Below are 19,403 nucleotides of genomic sequence, written 5' to 3'. Positions count from 1 at the left end.
GTGAAAATGCACATCACTTTGAAAGTTTAACACATCTTTAAAGAACAGTACTTTGTTTTCATGTCTTGCCAAGGTTTGCTGTAAGGAAACCCCAGTACAGTACTCTTTATTTTGCCCTCAAAGAAGTAAACATGAAATCAGAAAAGTCCCTTACCTCCCATGCTATTACTAATTCATGTCGCCTTCCACTTCTACCACTTACATTAGCTGGAGGTGTCTTTGGCACTGTGAGTGAAAAGGAAAAAAAAACCAAACAACAAAACAAAACGTCCAAGTTATTGAAGTTTTCCCCACAGTAATAAGTTGCTGCAGAAGACATGAGTCTGATAAATCAGAACAGAAATAACAAACACAGCACCCTGTGGTAAAGAAAATTTGCTTTCATTTCACAGAATTCCACAGTCAAGCTGGTAAACTCAAGCAGAGCGTAAGCTGATAAGAAAAATAATATTGGAATAAAAAGCTGTTTAAACACTATGCCTTCTTCAGATTAGTCAAAACTTCAATGTACAGATCATCTAAGAGATAAAACAGGAATTATCTTGTAAACATTTGTATTTTTTGAATATACAAATCAAAATCAGATACCAGGAAACCTGACATATTTCAGAATTCAGGTAAAATCTTAGGACATAAATAATATGTCTCTACTATTTCTCAGGTCAGTAGTGATTTATAATGTTTTAGTAATTGTAGATCTATTCTTATATGCTTTAACAGGCAGCCAATTTTCAGAAATTTTAAAGTAATCATCCTTAAACACCCTTTATAATTTCCTGCAAAATGCTAGAAGCAGTACTACCCAGTTCTTCAAAAACTGACACCACCATCATGGCTTTAAAAGCACATATGAGCAGCTGATGAAATTCTTTAAACGAAATTGTAAGTATCATCATCAGAGTGAATTTGGTTATCATATTTTGTAAACCCCCAAATCTTAATTCTTCCATTGGAGTTGTGTAATTTTTTTATCTTAGTGCCTCTAATGGTGCTCCTAAAATGACTAATGTCTTGAGTTTATTTACTGTGAGCAGGTAATGCTTGTATTCTTTATTTGATTAAATATATCCAAAGATAGAGACTCTTCCTTACAGAAGCACATAGGTCCTTGGTAGAAATGCGGTGTAAGGCAGTAACTGTTAAGGCCTTATTGCATGCTGTTTAGCTTATTTATTGAGTAGCATTGTGCCTTTGAACTATACAAATAAAGATACCTTTAAATAAATGTACATGGTCCTCTCCGTTTCCCATGTTGATCATTAACAGCTGAAGTTCAATAAAAGTGCAGTTTTTACTAGGTCCTGGAAGTTCACATAACGTTTTAGAATTTGTTTGTCTAATGTCTTTTTGAACTCTGAACTCCTCTTTAGAGGACATAAGCCCAGTTCTGTTTTTTCTCATAAATGATGCAAACCCACAAAGCTTATGAATTTCTTCTGATAGACACTGTTGGAAATGAGCCCTTTTAGCTGTAGTTCTTACCAGACTGATAGGGGAGGTTTCTCATGTGTGAAACATCTCTCTACAGTAAACCTGGGTTTATCTGGCAAACACAGTGCCTTCGACTTCCTTCCTTCCTTCCTTCCTTCCTTCCTTCCTTCCTTCCTTCCTTCCTTCCTTCCTTCCTTCCTTCCTTCCTTCCTTCCTTCCTTCCTTCCTTCCTTCCTTCCTTCTTTCCCTCCCTCCCTCCCTCCCTCCCCACATGCTAAATGAGAACTTTCATAGTTACTTTCTGCTGAAAGCTCTTGACTTCTGTGTAATCAGATGATCTAATTGCTTTGCAGTTTAACATTAGCTAGTGGGAAATCAGGTATCCATGCTGAGCTTGTAGTTCAGACTCTTCCCCTAATGGATGCAGAGCTTTGGGGTGGTTCCCTCCATCCAAAGATAACTGTCTAAACAGCGAGAAAAATTGTTTGGACTCTATTGACTGGAGACATGAACTGGTTTAAACTGAGACCTAATCTTTACATAGCAATAATTTAATCACATTTTTCTTTCAGAAACAGAATTGCCCTCTGGATTAAAAAAAAAATACAAACATCCAAACCCCAAAGAATAAAAACAATCAGTGTGCAACACTGGGATGAATGTTCTACAGTGAAAAGATGTGGATGAAGAATCATCTGCCAGTAAATTAACATGCAAAAATTATGATGCCATCTCTAATGGAGCGTATTTAAACCTTGTTTAGCATCCATTTTTCTCTTGCCTTTCCAAGACATTTTTGGGTAATTTATAAAGGTAAATGAAGTTTTTATGTAGGTGCCACATAACTGATGAGAAAGCATGCAGCACTTCTTTGAAGCATCCAGTGTGATGGACTTATTTAACCTGCAGTGTCCTCTTTCTAGAGTGTTCTTGTTAACAGATTTGCAGACAGAAGCCCTAATTAAATGAATAAGCGCTAAAAGAATAAAACTGTCAAAACGATGAATTTCTTTTGCACCGAACTAAAATGTACATTCACACAGTGAAACTCTCAAATGAATAACCATTAAAAGAATAAATGTGTCAAAGGAATAAATTTTCTCGGCACTGCACCAAAGCACATAATACACAGTTATAGGGGGACATTTTGAAATGAGTAACTGTTAAGTGAAGAAAACTATTAAAAGAAAACATTTTTTGCCAGGCACCGAGGTTATATATTAGCAACCCTTTCAGCAGCACCAACTTTATATCAGTGTTATATCTGAATTTACTTACTCATAGCCTAAGTTTATTGCCATGCAATTAGTGACTTCGCAATCTTTAAGTTGTTAATTGTTAGCAGTGACACTCATGAAGATGCACTTGCATCAAATATGCAAGTATGATGATTAAACTTGGCTCCCAGACACAGGATCCATGTGCTTGGAGGACAAGGACATCAGGACCTCTTTTCTTTAATGCTTGTCAAAGCTGAAAAATTCAGTATTGTTTCTTCTGAATAAATACACCTCAACTAGTAGCAAAGAGCTTTTTGCTGTGTTAATGTCTCATGTAATGAGAAGATGAGAGAACGTCATCTACTGGAAAATGAACTAATTGCTCCTTGGCTTAAAACTGGTCTTTAGGATTATAAAATATGACTATGCTTAGTTTGATCGTATGCTTGTATTTCTGCTTAAAGCCTTCTTGTTAGCCCCTTTGCCAGCTATCCTTTGTCACTTGTCCCCGGTTTAATTCTTAGACTTGGGATCAGGTTGGTTCTTTTGTTTTGTTTCTTCAGCCACTGGTAAGGTTGGGACTTAAAAGCCAGGTCTCTCCATTGCTCTCATAATGCGAACAACAAACAGTGCTAAAAACTGTCCCCTGAAAGAAACGGTACTGGATGTAGTTCATAGTAAATAACGGCTGTATGCTGTCGGACACTGATGTTGAAACCTCCACTTAAGGCAAACAAACAAGAATCCTGGAATGGCTTTGCCAGGAATTTGTTTTGAACAGAAACAGCAGGATTTGTTTCTCATTGTTTTCCATTTTTTTGGAAGTACTGTGTCATGCTGAAAATGAAAGTGAAATTAAACACTATTAAAACTTATCTCCCCTAAACCAAACAAATAAAAAACCCTTTAACATTTTCTGTAAGAGCAAGCATGATAAATGTACCCCTCAGCATCCTATGAAGAATTTGATGACATGCTTGAAATATAAATGAAGAAAGGGAAAGGAAATGAAGAAAAAGAAAGAAAGATATGGAAGGGTAAAGCTTGTACATGAAGCCACGGCCAATTGTTTAATAATTTGCATGTCTGTTATCATTACAAGCTACATATGCATGAAAAGCAGTGTTTGTTCTTCAGGAAAAAGTGTATGCACAGAACTGATGTTGCTGAGGGCTTTGTGTATGGGAGCAGTGGTTATAAAGTGCTGAAAAGCGCCGACATTGCCACCTATATATATTAAATCTATATTTAAATGCAAAGTTTGGGGAAGCTTTTCAAAGTGGTATTACCATAGCTATGAAACCATGAACATTTCGGGTAGATGTTAGCTTTTCTTCCAGAGCTCCACTATGTCCAACATTCTGAAAACTGCTTTGTGCTTCAGGGTGCTTAAATTAAGTTTTTGGCTCAGAGATTTAAAAATCCCTCTCCCTTCATTCTGCATGGTTGATGGATTTTCTGGGTTTTTTTTTAATGAAAACTGTAGATTCTGATAGAATGTAAAGATAAGCCCATTCAAAGGTTTTGGGTACTCACTTTTGGGCAAAATATGGACAATTATTAAATATTTCATTTTGATATTATAACAAATGAAACATAGCCATTTGTGTTTTTTTAAAAAAGGTGTAATTTGAATTTTACTTCAGTTTTATATAAAAATAGACAAAAGTGGAAAGACAAATGAGGATATTTTGTTTTTAACTGTCAGAGATTTTAATTTTTATCCAAAATTGTTATTTTACTTCTAATTCTCCTTATTTTTACTTCAGTGAGTGAACTGAAAAAAATCTTTTAAACTGCTTTAAGCTCTAGATTCCTTTCCTTATAGAAAGGAAAAGAAAATGTTGCAATGAACCTGGAAAAACTGGAAATACTTGAAAACCAGTTAATTCTCTTTTTAACATTCCAACCTTGTAAAGAAATTTTTTAAATGTTGTTGAATGAAAAGTTAATAATTTTAAAGTTTCTGTTTTGTCTTTTCAAGGAAATATCTTTTTTTTTTCCCAGTTCTGTGTGTTTTTTTATTGCAAAGAGATATGACATGTTCTTAATTTTGTAGTGTGTCTTAATTTTTGTGCAGAAAAAAAGTATTTATCAGCCAAGATTATAATTGATTATAGTATTGCTGTAGAAACATGTAGCTAGATTTAGTCCCTGTCCTTCCATTTTGCAGTCTGAATAGGTGAGATAGAGGGAGGACAAAGAGAAGCAAGCCCCTTACTAACCTCCTGTTCTTAGAGTAAGAAATGCTAATGTGAGCTGCCCAAATTTACAAAGTTTTCTGATAAGCAATTGAGTCCAGATTTCCCAAATCCCAGTTCTGTACTTTAATCACAAGGTCTTTCTTAACTGTACTTGAATCCTGAGATATTTTCCACATGGATTTATTTTTAAATAAATTCTGGAACATTGTGTCAAATAAAGCAAAATGAAACAAAATGTTGACATTGTTACACTTTTTGGGGAGATGAATTATTAAACTTGGCTTTGGTCCTTAAGAAAATGTTTGCTCACGGTACAGTTGCAGTTATTTATTTCTTTTAGAGCTTTTTGTATCTTTTAAGCACAGGTATTGTTTGAAAACCAACTCTTCTTAGCTGTGGAAAAGGTATGAACAGGGGGAAAAAGTTTGTTACCAGCTTGGCAGAATTTCCTAATGTAAGGACCAAAGCAACAACACATTCAGCCGTTTTTTCTTCTTGGTTGTTTTCCTTTATGTATCTATATATCTGTATAAATCTCCTGCAGTACACATCTGGGAAACAGAGGGTTCTTAAGTGAAAACCCTTTCACTGTGTGAAAGGCCAGCCCTCAAGTTCTCACCCTCCCAGGAAAACATTTCACATCTCATCTGTTCAGGAATGAAATGTAAAATGTGCCAGCACCTCGGAAGCGGGTGGTGCACTGTATTCAACTATTGGAAAACAGCGATGCCCCAGCTGGTCTCAGGATCAGCATTTTCGTTGTTCTCACTTCCTCTGTATTATTAATATTTGTAATTTAGTAGAAGACAGAATTCAGTTCTATTCACTGATAACATGTAATGCATGGCTGCAGGACTCAGTCTGCATAACTTCCATATCACCACGTACAGGACTGAAATCTCAAATGCTGTGGCATATATGCCAAGGAACCAGTTCCTTAGTTTTCTTGTTATGTCTTTTAGTAGCACACACATTTGGATCCTTTGTTAATATATACTGCATATTAGTTTGAGCCTGCAATATTGTGTGTTAATAGCCTATTGTATGTAAATATACCCATGCAGTCAATGGTTGCCATCTACTTTCTCTTCTCTTTTTGTTTTTCCTTATGGAAAAGCATTTTTTCTATAAAAGCTTAGTAGCCTTTGTAATCATCTCCAAATGTCTCAGATACAGAGGGTTATTCATTTTTTTTGCAGAGCAAAAATAGTTACAGTAATGGGAAAAGCTGAAACTTCTTTTATACAGGTCAACAAACAAATAAAACACAACTTCGAACGACAAAAAAACCTGAAAGCAAAGCCAGCGTAAAAGATGTAACTTTTTTCCTGGGATGGAGGCATTTCTTGGTATGCTATGAAGAAATTCTAGCGGATAATAAGGGCAACTTAATGGTAAATAAGGACTTATTAAAAATAAAACCTGTGTACAATCTGCTACTAACAGAGTGCATTGTTACCTCATAGAATCAGGTTTGCATGCATGATTAGCAGGTTAAACTTTAATTCTACTCAATTTCTCTCTCCCCATGTTTCCCCATGAATAGATAATGTAATTGATGCTTTGCCCCCAGGCTTCAAATGCCCGACTGCCTTAGTGGAATGCCAGACATGTTTAAATTCATGTTATTGGCTCTTTTCACCTTGTGGACCTGTAAAATATGTATCAAGGCTAGAACTGACAGAAATGCAGCAGCTGGCTATAAGTCAGATGTGCCAGAAAATTGCAGTATTATCCATTTCGATGAAAGTAGCTATGAAAAGCAATCATGTTAACTAAATATGAACTAAGTAACAAGATTAGGGTTTAATTAGAAAATTAAAGCAAGTGGAAATCTGTTTATTATTCTGTTGATTTCCTTACACCATCCCGATTATTGTTTCCATGGGTATTTTTAGATAATGGACTAATATAAAATGTTGTTACTATCTTGGGGAAGAAGTGATAAAATAAGTGAGGTGTGGGGAGAGAAAAAGACTTTAGTCTGCAGTCAGATTAGCTTGTTCCATTAAATTACAAATGCTGGTTTCCATTAAAGTATAAAAGAATGGCAGCAGAATCACACATTTGCTGCCTCTGTGGGTTGTCTACACAGCTACCATTCAGCCTGGGGACCTCAACTTTCTGAGGATGAGACACAGTCACCTTCTCTGCTGGGAGACTGATGGTTCTGTAGTTGTACCCAGCGCAGGGGCAGCCTGCCTGTTCTCACTTGTGGGTCACATCTGACATTACTGCAAATAGCCAGGTTACTGTGCCTGGGTCATGAGCAGAGAGGCTGATGCCACGTCCTTTCTGAAATATAACGTCCTTTCACATACATGTCTTCTCAGAATTGAGTTCTATGGTACTAGAACTGTAACCCATGTTGAGAGATTTTCCCTTGAAGCTTTCAGATAAAGGAATAGTAATGGAGAGATTCTGAAAAAAAGAAAAGGATCACTGGGTACACTAAGATAGATATTAATGTGCTAATTTGGAAAACAATATATGAAACCCAATGAAACCTATTGTTAGTTTTCTTGTCTGTTTGACTTTGGCATCTGAAAACTGTGCCAGAGGTGATAATTCCTGCAGTCACTGCCAGCTGTCTCAGAGGGCAGAGCTAAACAGGCTCTGGCCTTCAGGAATATCTGGAGATCAGGGAACAGTGGCTGCCTGAATGAAAAAGATCACGAAGCCTCTGGCATTCTAAGAGTGCCATAAAAATGATAAGCAACATGTTATTTTGCAAAGAATTATGTGTAACAGGGTTTGTTTGGGTTTTTTTTTTTTTCTTTTTTTTTTCCTGTTCTTTGTTTAAAGCAGAATCCATTGTGTTATGGTTCTGACTTTACAACCCTTTGCAGGTTCTAACCTGCAAAGGTTACATCTTAGATGGGAAGTTACATCTTATTGTAACTCCTGTCTTCTCACTCCCTCTATAGAATAAGAAAATGAGACTGCATCAATCTTTTTTATTTAAAAAAACCCCAAACACCAAAAAAACCCCCACACAAACCCCAAACCAATTCACAAGTGAATCAGAAAACAAACTTTTTTTTAAAGAAAGGTCTTTTGAAATTGAGGGGATGGTAACAGACTTCTGCCTTACCACACCGTGTTAAGCAGGCACACCAAATAAATTCAGCTTCAATTTTTCCAAAGGCTGTTAAGTTGTTTTACTGGCACCTGTCTGGATTTCAATGTCATGCTACAAAACACTCCTTCTAACATGACATTTGTGCAGCTGTAACTCCGGTAGCAAAAAGGTATTCCTAACTGGGAGGCTGAAAGTGCAAGTAAACATCTAGTATGGTCTTTTTCCTATTTGAACTAATAACTTACTGATTTGTTATTCAAAAAGACTTTCATTTGTATCAGCTACAGCAGTGTTTATCAGGAGGAGACCCATGCACTGGGGTACAGATCATTGCCACTTGAGTTAAAGACTCTGCTCCTTCTGTGGCAGCAATAGTGGATTATTACCCAGCAACAAATGCCAATCACTGGGTGAAAATACACTGCATCCTGCATGCTTTGTCTGTCTCACAATTTTATTCTTTTTTTACTGATCATTATGATGATTTATCAATTCTTTTTTACAGAGGTAGGATTGTAATGATTTTCCAAAGGAATATTCACAATGGGTGTGCATGAAGAAGATGTTCACTAGAGCTGTAGGAATATGTTTTAGTAAACACAGCCTTTGTTTGGTAAACACTGGGAAAGAAGAAGGAACCCAAACCCTGTGACAGCTAGATGAAATGTTAACATTTTCAAACTTCAACTTGTGAGAAAAACATTCAACCACAGCTTCAATACATGCAGTTGATTAAAATCCTGAACCATCTTTTCAAAAACAGGGAACATATTCATAAATGGGAAAGAACGTATTCCCAGGGGTGCAACCTATTACAGGATAAACTTTTTCCATAATGTTTGTGTCCTTTCTGATATGTACCACCTGAATAAATAGGGAAGCCATTCAAACATTAGGGTCCAGCAGAATTTTCACTGCACATGAAATATTGTACAAAATCAATGAAAGAATGATGGTGGTGAAATATTTTTAAAAAAAAATAATTTGAGATTAAACTAGCTCGTGTTTTTTATTTAATTTTCCTTTCCTCCTTTTCTTAATGGAACAAAGTATGTAGCATATGAAGCTTCTGCTATAAAATTACTGAGTTTCACACTGTGGGGAGCTTGCAGAAGAAGAGGGGAGGGAGAGTTGGAAAGGAAGCATCCTTCCACATGCGTGAATAGAAATCAAATCACTTCAGTGCAGTTCTGTGATTGCACAGTGAAATTTAATATCAGCTAGCAACTACACAGTTATTTAAAACAGAAGTAAATAAATATGTCTTATTACAACTGAAGACAGGTTTATTAGACTTCATCTGAAATAGTGCATCCAATTCTGAGTGCCACAATGAGAAAGGCATTGATCAACAAGAGCAAGTTCAGGAGAGTCCACTGGGATGGTGGGGCTGGAGCACCTGCCTTGTGAGGAGAGACTGGGGGAGCTGGGCTTGTTCAGCCTGGAGAAGAGATGTCTTTGGGGAACCTAACAGCAGCTCCCAGTGCCTATGGGGAGGTCATTGATGAGACAGAGATGGGCTCTTCATAGTGGTGCAGGGCAGAAGGGCACAAGACAGAGGTCATAAGATGAAATAAGGGCAGTTCTTGCTGGATATATTGAATGAAAAATCGTAATGAGTTTAGTTAACAGCTGGTACAGGTTGCCCAGAGGAGATGCACAATCTACCTCCTTGGAGGTTTCAAAGACTGAACTGGACAACACACTGAGCAACCTGCTCTGGGGTCAGTTTACACATCTTTGAGTGGGAGGCTGGACTAGAGACCTCCCGAGATCCCCGCCAGCCCCAATTGTTGAGTTGATTCTGTGGTTCTGTCTAAGAAAATCAGCCTGAACAGTCTGCTGTGAATGTTTATGGGTGGCATACACACATACTGGTGAACTATGGAACTGAGGCACAACATTAACGTATCTTAAAGATAAGAATATTTTTTCAGAAGAAAGGTGGACACATTTTGGCATTACCACTTGTAATTCTTATAGTCTCCCTTAATGAGAAGACAGAGTGCAACACAGCTGCTGTATGCATCCAGAATATTTACAACTACAAAATCAGTTATACTTGCAAATTCAAGTGGAATCTTTGAATTTGGCACTCTTCTATTGTGTATGATCAATAAACCACTTACAAATTATTCAGCTTAAGAAACATCAAAAGAAAGTCAAAACTCTCTAGGCCTCCTAAGTAACAAAGAAGAATGAAGAATAATCTGAAAGTGTTCTGAGATGCAGTTCTCTTCTGAGGCTTTATTCAAACCCTGTCTCTTTCTGCCTCTTACAATGTCTTTCCCTAGCTGCCTAGGGATTTTTCTCAGATTCCCAGTCCTTTATCTCTCTTCATTCTGCCCAATTACTGTCAATGATTCCAAACTTTCCAAGACCACTGAAATTTTCAAGAGACCCAAGTAGGATACAAAACGTTTTTGCTGGGCTCCCCCAGTACCATTCCAGTCAGAATTATAATCAGATTTCTTTAAATGCAATAGCAGTTCATAGTAGAGTGTACATGATAAAGAAACACTTAGAGCACAAGGTATTTCAAATTAAGTAACTTCCCACAGCTTCCCTATCTTGCTGAAAAAAAATCTGTGCACCTTCAAGAAGAAGAGTTTTGAAGAATAAGGAGTGAGAGGCTGCTTGGGAGCAGTTGTTTAAAGAAACTGAGAAGCAGCCTATAATCAAAGAGCAATAGAAGCCTACCAGAGGGCAGGTAGCAATGGCTTAAGTGTAGGGTGAAAAGGCAGCCCAGATGGAGTAAGAAAGCAGGGAATGGTTTTACTTGAAATTTCTGTGAATTAAATAATATTCCTGTAATTAAAATAAACTGGCTCCCCATTACAAAGAATATCACCCTGGAACAGTGATAACTGAACACACAGATGCATACCAGGGAGAAGAGCATAGGTCTATTACAATATTAAAAAACTTTTTGTTTCTGGTAGTCCTGGAAAATTAACCTTTCCATCCTCTTCTTACCTGCTTCGTTGGTTCTGATCACTCGCGATGGTACACTGGGGTCTCCAGTCCCAATTTTGTTGGTTGCTACAACTCTGAACTCATACTCCACCCAAGGGTTCAACTCGACAGCCATAGCAGACTCCATGTCACCACTTATCACATCTGGAACTGCAGATGGCAAAGAAATGTGTAGGTCACTCAGACATCTGAAGTTTAAACGCAGTGTCACAATGGCAAGTGGACTGGGTGATACAATATGGCCATTAGAAAGATGGACGTCAAGGATCTAGTATGTCGGAAATCACAGCTAGGTTTTTGGTACTCTGTGGTACCCCTGAAAAGGCACAGATTAAAGGATATAGGGGAGAGCTTTCTGCTTATTCACAGATGCATCATGGCAGGTGTCTTTGTGCTGTCCTTTCAGAGCTGTTGCTAAGTAATGTGAAAAGAATAAAAAAAAAAAGAAAAAAAAATCAGTGCTTTTAATTTATCATTGTTCTCTTAAGAGTGTCTGTTCCTGCAGTTGCAGATGGTTATTATTGTGAAGAGCAGGAGTTTTGAACAGTCTACTGGTGCTGTTTGAAAGTGTCTCTCACCTGTTTTTACGGTCTGCCAGCCAAGAGAAAATGGACTGCGTGCTTGCAGGTTGTAGAGGGAGATAGGGCTGTGATTGTCTGCCCCAGGACTCCAGGAGAGTGTTGCTGTGGTGTCTGTAATTTCCTCCACTATTACAACCCCTGGGGGACCAGGAGGACCTAGAAATAAAGTGGAATAATCAAACAGACCACACCACCATTGTGGATGAGCAGCATTAATATAGGAGATGCATTCTGTAGGGACCCGTTGGAGTTCAATATCCATGAAATATAAGGGTTAAAATGCACACCACTACATCATGGAGATACCTCATTTCCATGATTTCTGTGGGTAAATAGTGATTATTTCTACTCTTTAAATGCTGCATGGGTGAGTATCAATTAACTTGTCAGAGTGACAGCAGAAGAACTAGAAATAGAAACAGATTAATAAAGAAAAATCTCCATTATAATTGTTCTGAACCTAAAATTAAAAGAAAAAAAGAGCAACTTTAAGAAGCATCCAGGCTAGACTGCACAGTCACAATCACATTTTCTCTTTGCGTGAAACTTGTCAGCAGGAAAGACAAATAGTGATCAAAATGAAGCACAGGTGGATGTGCTACTTGGAGAACAATAATATTACTAATAACTAAGTCAAAGATACAGCATTCATCCTTTTTCTCAAATTCACTCATTCAGGGAAACCTCCTGGATTAGATTTCTGCTGGAAGTCCATTAACTGTTTAATTGAAAACTATTATAAACGAAACAAGACCCAAATTCAAATATTGTGAAGGCTGATAATTACTATAGCTCTATTAAAAACAAACAAAAAAAACCACAACAACCTCTCACTCGAGAAATTAAAGGATTATTTATTCCATTTAGCTGCCCCAAATGAGAATATGTTAATCACCATTTATAAAGGCCATGCAACTGACCCAACAAGTGAGGTCTCTGGTAACAAACGTTACTTTACAATGAAAAATGTGACTATAATGTCCCATTCCTACCCTAATTTTCTTCTTTAAATCTTCCTGATATTGATATTACTGGTGTTTGAAAACTGTGCATTCGCCCTTGTCAAACTAAGTCAGAGGCAAAGTTTTCCTGGTTCAGGATCCTCTTCCACAGTTGTTGTAACTAGATGTTTAGGATAAAATGTGCATCTCTGTTATGCATAAATGCAGAATAAGCATCTCTCTTGTGGTTTCTTATACTTAAAAGCTTACGTAAGTCCTGAAGGACAGGATTTAATACTTCTGTAAAACATTAATATTATTAATAGCTATAATTATTTATGACAAATCTGGATTTACTTGGCATCCAAGACCCTTCTGATTCTTTTCCATCCTCCTGTTCTTGAAGGGTGAAGTTTTGCTTCTGCTCCTACACAGACAAAGGACTGTGAAATCAGAAATGTACTACTGGACACTTCCTCCCAAAATGAAACTGCAGGAAAGGTGATGATGGAAACAACTTTATTAATAGAAAGCAATTGCTGCTACACTTCTGTGGGAGCCTGATGCTGTTTGCATGTATCATAAGCTGTAGTGGAGCAGGTCCTTTGGATCCTTCCATTCCCGTGAGCTGTGGTGAGTGGTGCAGTCCCACTTGCTGATCTGTCAGAGCTCTGCACCTGCAGACCAGGGTGGCAAACACTTGGGTCTGGTGCCACCATTTGAAGTCGCAATTGTAGCCAGGATTTCTGCATTACTGAGCTTAGCATTATTATGTTTCTGTGCTGTTTCATGCAATCAAATCTTTTGCTGGCCAGAATCCTTAGTCCTTGAGTAGAAACAAATTTAACTGAGTATCAAAGGCTAAAAAACCGCCATCAACTGAAGTATTTTTAGTTGCTGTGATTTTTTGTCATTTGCAGCTGCAAACAGCTTTATATTTCCTCTGATGTGCCTTCAACAAAAGTATGTTTACATGAACTATAACAACAGTATGATCAGAGTTTTGTAATACTTGGGCTCAATAGCTTCAGAGTGAGAGACATTCAATTCTTTAAATGAGAAAGTAATTTACGCTATTCACTTGCCTCTGTTTACTTGGCAATGATCTACAAGCAACTAATTGAGATTAATATGTTAGAAATACATGGCATTTAGAAATAATAGCAACAAAAAAAGAGAAACAAATGTCTGAAATTGAAGGGATTCAATTCCTTCCATTTCAGGAATGGAAGGAATTCAACAAAGTTGAGTACTATGGATGTATGATGGAAGAAGATTGTCTCCACAACACACTGCAGTCATCTTCCCAGGAGCTCAGGGTACAGCTCTGCACTAGAGAAGAACAAGTTTTTCCACTTCCATGGGTGGTGAGGAGCTTCAGCCCTGGGAGCGTGTCCTCTTCCCTTCCTCTGCCTGCTCAGCAGGCTTGACTTTGCCACTGTCAGTGCTTTTCATCGAGTCACAAATGGTGCTGGGGTAAGATGGTGCCACCTCTTGGACACCTTGTGACTCTTGGCCTTTTGGAGTCCCACCTTAATTTGCAGTTGAAAGGTCTTGCTTTTCCTCCTGGAAGAAAGCATGGCAGAAAGATGTATCCTCTGCACTCCTGCCTTCCTGCCAAGATTTTTCTGTTCTTTGATGGGAAGCACCAGGTCAGGCCTTCATCTCAAAATAGCAAGTCCTGGGGCTAATTTAATAAAACAGGGTGATCTTCAATCTCTATCATCTGTTGTTTCAGGCTATCTGTTGATGTAGGAAAATACTAGTGAAATTTTTATTTGTAGCCATGAGGGAAGGTTTAAAGGAAAGCTGGGATCTTGATACAATCATACGCTTTTCCTGGGTTGGAGCCCTAGGCCCAGAGTTATATCATGGTCCTGAGCACAAACAAAATTAAAGGGAAATATTTTAGTACTTTTTCTTTATGACAATATTTCTTCTGTGCACACCAAATGTTGTTAAAGAGTTTGTAGCCACTGTATTATAGACAAAAGAACAAGCATCTTGCTTATATTAAAGGATTTGAAATATATTTATGCAGATATCTCCTGCTAAATTCTTAATATATTTTGTTGTTGGAGTTCTCTCATGTTTTTTAAACCTCCTAAATGCATTCCTTAGCATGACAATGTGTCATTATGCTTTCTGAGATGTGTGCTTTTACACAGTCTGCAGGATGACTGCTAGAAAGCATTTCCACTTCCAACAGCAGGCATTCTTGAAAGCGGATTAATAAAAGACAAAAGCCTCAGTGATGACAAATGTATGACACTTAGCCAGGACCTGAGTGCTATGCAGATGTCACTCATTTTTGTAGAAATCTCATTAAATTTTATGCTTGGATGTAATCATTCATGGTGTCAGCTGGATGGCTAATGCACAGAAGCTTTTCTCCCAAGGGCTATGTTATTGTTCAGGATCTCTAAAACATTTTTTTAGTTGAGAATAACCAATTGAGGAAAAAATGCACAGTCTGCTTGAATGTTTCTCTGGAAACTACACAGAAAACGACTGGTCATAAATGCGCTACAGTGCAGTTGACCTTCATAGAGAAGACATTTGGGACTGCAATAGGCTCTTATGTGGCTCTAGGAGCACTGGAAACCTGATGTCAAGGACATTAGTCAGTTATCTTCTTTCAGAGCAATTCCACAGATTGATACTTCATTTCAGGACATGCATGACTGCATTTTGGCAAAGTTGTTTTATGTATCTTTTATTGTTGGAATGACCATCCTGAAAGGTCCTTTAGATTACTTGCCATGGTACAATGTTAATGTGAGAGTTCTTGAAAGACTATTACCAATAATAGCTGTAGTCATTCCATGAGGCAGTGCCCTTTCCTGTGAATCCCTGAATGTGGGCTGATTTACTCCACCGCTGCCTGACCAGCATAATTCTTACTTTTACCAAACAGCTAAGAAGCTTGATATGCAGCAGTTCATGAGCACAGATTTCTTGACCTGAAGATTTTCCTTTCTGAACGACAAAGTGTACTGGCTTGTCATCAGGAAGATGAGAAGAAAGAAAAAGAGGAAAAGAAAGAGTCAGTTACTACAGAATAATTGAAAAGGTGCTTGATAAAACAGGAGCTTGACTGTTGTAACAGAAATGTCTTTTGCTGTGCCCACCTATGAAGTGTTTGCACATGGTGGGGAAGAAGAGGATGGAGAGAAAGTTCAAGGTACAGTAAATGCAATAGGCACTATGGCTTTCATGGATACATATGTTTCCCCAGTCCTTCCACCTCTCCACGTATGGTGCACTTGAGTGGTTTCTATAAAGTAGCTACATAAGGGCCCTGGGCAGGTGTGGCAGGATAGACAGGGAAGTTAGACTCAGGATTGGAAGGTAAGAAAGAGAAGACATTGATGTTCCAGCCTTAATAGTTTTGACTCGTTCCAGGAATGAGGGTCAGGAGAAGTCCCTGGTGTCCTGTCTGAGAAGGCCTTTGGTGGTACAGATGTCACATTGTTCTCCTTTTCCCTGATGACTTCTCTGCTTTGTACAAACCTAAAAATAGGGGATTTGGGCAAGGCAACTTTCAGAGTTGCTGAGTGTTGTGAGCTCAGATGCCAGACTGCAGTCCAAAACCTCTGAGCTGGATGTTTGTGAAGTGGCAGTTGTGGCTTGACACAAAAGGTACAGACAGTGCAGGGAACATGAACTGAAATTTCACCTTAGGAGGAAAAACTCCAGTAGCTTATGAATTGCATTGTGAATGACATAGCTAGCAGGTCAAAAATAGAGTAAGAGACTGAGTTTTAGACATGACACTTTTATTGGCATGTCGTGCTGACTATCTTTAGCACTATAGGGCATCGCTTGCCAGCTGTCCCAGTTCTGGTCTGTACTGCCTCCTTTGCTCCCTGCAGTCACAGCGTGGGCACCAGCACTCCCGGATCTGCACGGGTCTCTTTTAGGCACTGAGTTCATGAACATCACCACATCTGATTTGTACTTTTGTACTTGTTTCTAGGTACTTTTTTTGACTGAAGTTACAGATATAAGTTGATATTTGTAAAAACATTTCTTGGAACAAAGGATCTTGTTTAAATTCTTAAAAAACTCCACAGCTTTTTAAAGAGATTAATTTCTTTCCCTTTCACACTGTTGAAGATATTATAACAAAGGTCCTGTTACAAGATCAGATAGCTGCAAATGTTTTGGTCTGGAGTCTGTGGGTTAAAGGGCTGATGCTACATCTACAGTAATATACTCTCTTCTAAAATTGTAAAAGTTTTAGTTATGCTGATATACTGAAAAGGGCCAAAACACAAATCTGAACTCTAGCACTGATCCTCTGTGCCATTATGTTGTCAGCCAGTCCCTATCATAATTTCAGCCCTGTGCAACTATAACTCTCCCAGCCAATGGCTTGGCACAATTTATGGATTACCATGGGCTGGGGCAGATCCCAACAGGCAGTTTGTTGTACCCATCCTATTTTGAGCAGGGAGGGCAACCAGAAATGTAGCTGTGTGGATGGGAACTCTGCTGTATCCATTGGCCCCAGGGAGCAGTTTACTATTATGGACATATTCTGTGAGTCCAATTAATGGGGTCTGTGCTTAGGGCATCTTCCTGGCCTTTGCTACAGCTCATATGTAATTTCAAGGACCAGCAAGAATCTGCTGACCTTGTTTATGTTCCATTTAATAATGTTGTGTTTGATGGCCTTTAAACCCAAGTGCTTGTCTTTAAGTTTTATTGGCAATATCACAACTGAAAGGAGCAGTGTGGTCAACCTAACCAGCAGTTCCTGCATTATATTTGCTCCAGGTCAGTGGAGTTCAGAGGAAACATTACTTCTCCAAAAATATATCGAGAGTGGATTACTTGCTTAGATTGGTAGTTTTGCCAGTCTACAAGATGAATAGCTTTAACCTCTTTTTTATTTTTAGACCACAAAATGTGTACTCTTAAACCGCAGATTGTAGTCACAAAGGCTTACATCCCTTTACACTACAGGATTGCTTTCTGCTCCATTTCAAGATCTTACAGCTTCCAGGTAGCTGTTTGATCTTAAAGCTCATTTTACTTACAGTAGGCATGCACAGTGCATTTGGTTAGCTTTCCATGCACAGTCTTACAATACATGTTATACATCGTAGAAGAAAGCTGATTTTCATCTTATTTTTAAGAAATCTTCTTGCCATCAGTGTTGTACTAATATTTGTATAGTTCAAAGGATTTCAATTAGCTTTGTATATGCTAATAAGTTTCCAAGGGTGTACATCACTGACACAGAGAATTAGGAAGACTGGGCATTATTTCTTTCTTCCTCTACAAAAGCACAAGGTCTATTAACATCCATAACAACAGAAAACACATTTTGAGCAGTAAGAGTAAAAGGGATGATAAAAGCAAAAAACAGTGAATGTACTATTACTAAACCCCCCAGAAAATATCTGGCATCTAAATCTACAAAAATCCTTACGTATAGACCAAGGCGATAGTGCTGGAAACAAAGTTAACAGTATTAATGCTTAGAAAGCACAGACCTATTTGTAACAGAACTGAGACCTATAAATTATTTGAATTTCTCCTAAAACAGTTTATAACACAAGGAAACATACAGAAATATTTTTTCTGCATTTTATTTATTTGACCTCTTTTTGTTACATAAGATGGCATTTTTTGTTAGTTAGCATCTCAAATTAAAAAATTAAGCAAACTTGCCTGACTGCTGCATTACTGTAGTTCCATTGCAAAGAGCTAATGGTCTTTTTGTTTGCAATGCTCTCCCGTACTTAATTACCTTGTCGTGTCAACATTTGCTACAGGTTACAGTTTACACTGTTTACATTGAAGAAAGTCAAATATTGAATAAGGCATTTTGGGACTAGTACCTTTTGCTCCTTTGCAAAACCAATCAGGCTGCACTGTATCTAGAACACATAAATGGATCAATCTGAAAGGAAGTTTGGTAATTTGGAGATGAGCTGGTTGCTCCATAGGCTGTTGTAAGGCGGTGTGTAATGCAGCATCCCACTGCAATCCCCGCAATCAATGCTACTTACTCTCTTGGGCATAATATATTGTAAACGAGGTTTGCAAGAGCAATTTACAAATAGGGCTTAAGTGATGGAATTTATTTGACAACTTAAAATTATTGAACCCAGTAATTTATTATGATAAAAAGCTTTCATTTATTAAATAAGTATTAAAATACTGAAGACTTGGTACTGTTGATTAGGCATTTAAGTTTTCGCAGATGTAAAAAACCCCTTTAACTTCAAAGCCTTGTATTCTTAACTCAGTCTTGATGATGCTAAAAAGAAATGCAACACAAGGAAAAGATTATAATGAAAAATAACCTACATTGGTGTTTGTGGTGTCACTATAACTGCTAACAATATAGAGGTTCTTATACGAAAAATAATTTCTCCGTTCTAAATGTTTGAAGCACTGTACCCATCCACATCAGACAATATGTCACAGTAAATTTTGCAGTGATCCTCTAATCTGCAAGAAACTTCCTGGTGTTCTTGGAAACTGCTGTTGCACCAGAAGTACTACTCATCTCAGCGCAGGTGAAATGAAACTCTACTCTTAACAGACTATAAAGAGTCTCATGCTGATCTTTGTGGAAGCATGTTAGACTCCTATGTGACATTCCCAGATCACACTATATTCTGTGCTGAACTGTACAGGTGTTTTTCTAAGCCAACCCTCCAAACTTGCAGAAGAAAAAGTAAGAAATGTGTAATAATTGATTTTGGTAGATTTTTTACTCAAGCTTTTCCGTGTTGCAGCCTATGGCAAAGCAAGGGTTGAAACAAGTTCCTTAGAAAACTATGTGTTTCAAGAGCAAAGGGACACTTTTTGCCAAATGTCATTGTAAGAAGTAGCCTGCTCTTAGCTATGACTTCTGCTGTTGCTCTTCAAAACCTCACCATATATGAATAACAGATTTTGTATTGATTAATTAAACAAACACAAAGTAAAAACACTGTTGCCTTTTT

The 19,403-nt window shown here is 37.8% G+C and overlaps 1 protein-coding gene across 5 annotated transcripts in view; it reads right to left on the bottom strand.

Annotated features, from left to right (window-relative positions):
• Positions 1-19,403, bottom strand: part of CNTN5 (contactin 5) — a 678,576-nt gene that overhangs the window by 29,563 nt on the left and 629,610 nt on the right. For 4 of the 5 annotated variants that reach the window (XM_037377784.1, XM_037377786.1, XM_037377788.1 and 1 more), the window contains 3 exons: positions 11,492-11,650; positions 10,914-11,063; positions 155-225 (listed from right to left, as the gene is read on the bottom strand). In XM_037377784.1, coding sequence (XP_037233681.1) covers positions 155-225; positions 10,914-11,063; positions 11,492-11,650 — 380 coding nt within the window. The remainder of the gene's footprint in view (positions 1-154; positions 226-10,913; positions 11,064-11,491; positions 11,651-19,403) is intronic. The other variant, XM_037377787.1, reaches the window with a different exon arrangement.

Source organism: Falco rusticolus, chromosome 2 (assembly GCF_015220075.1).
Source record: "Falco rusticolus isolate bFalRus1 chromosome 2, bFalRus1.pri, whole genome shotgun sequence".
In the NCBI taxonomy this organism is placed as follows: Eukaryota; Metazoa; Chordata; class Aves; order Falconiformes; family Falconidae; genus Falco; species Falco rusticolus.
Note: the sequence above shows the minus strand (reverse complement) of the source record. Positions and strands in the feature narration are given on the sequence as shown.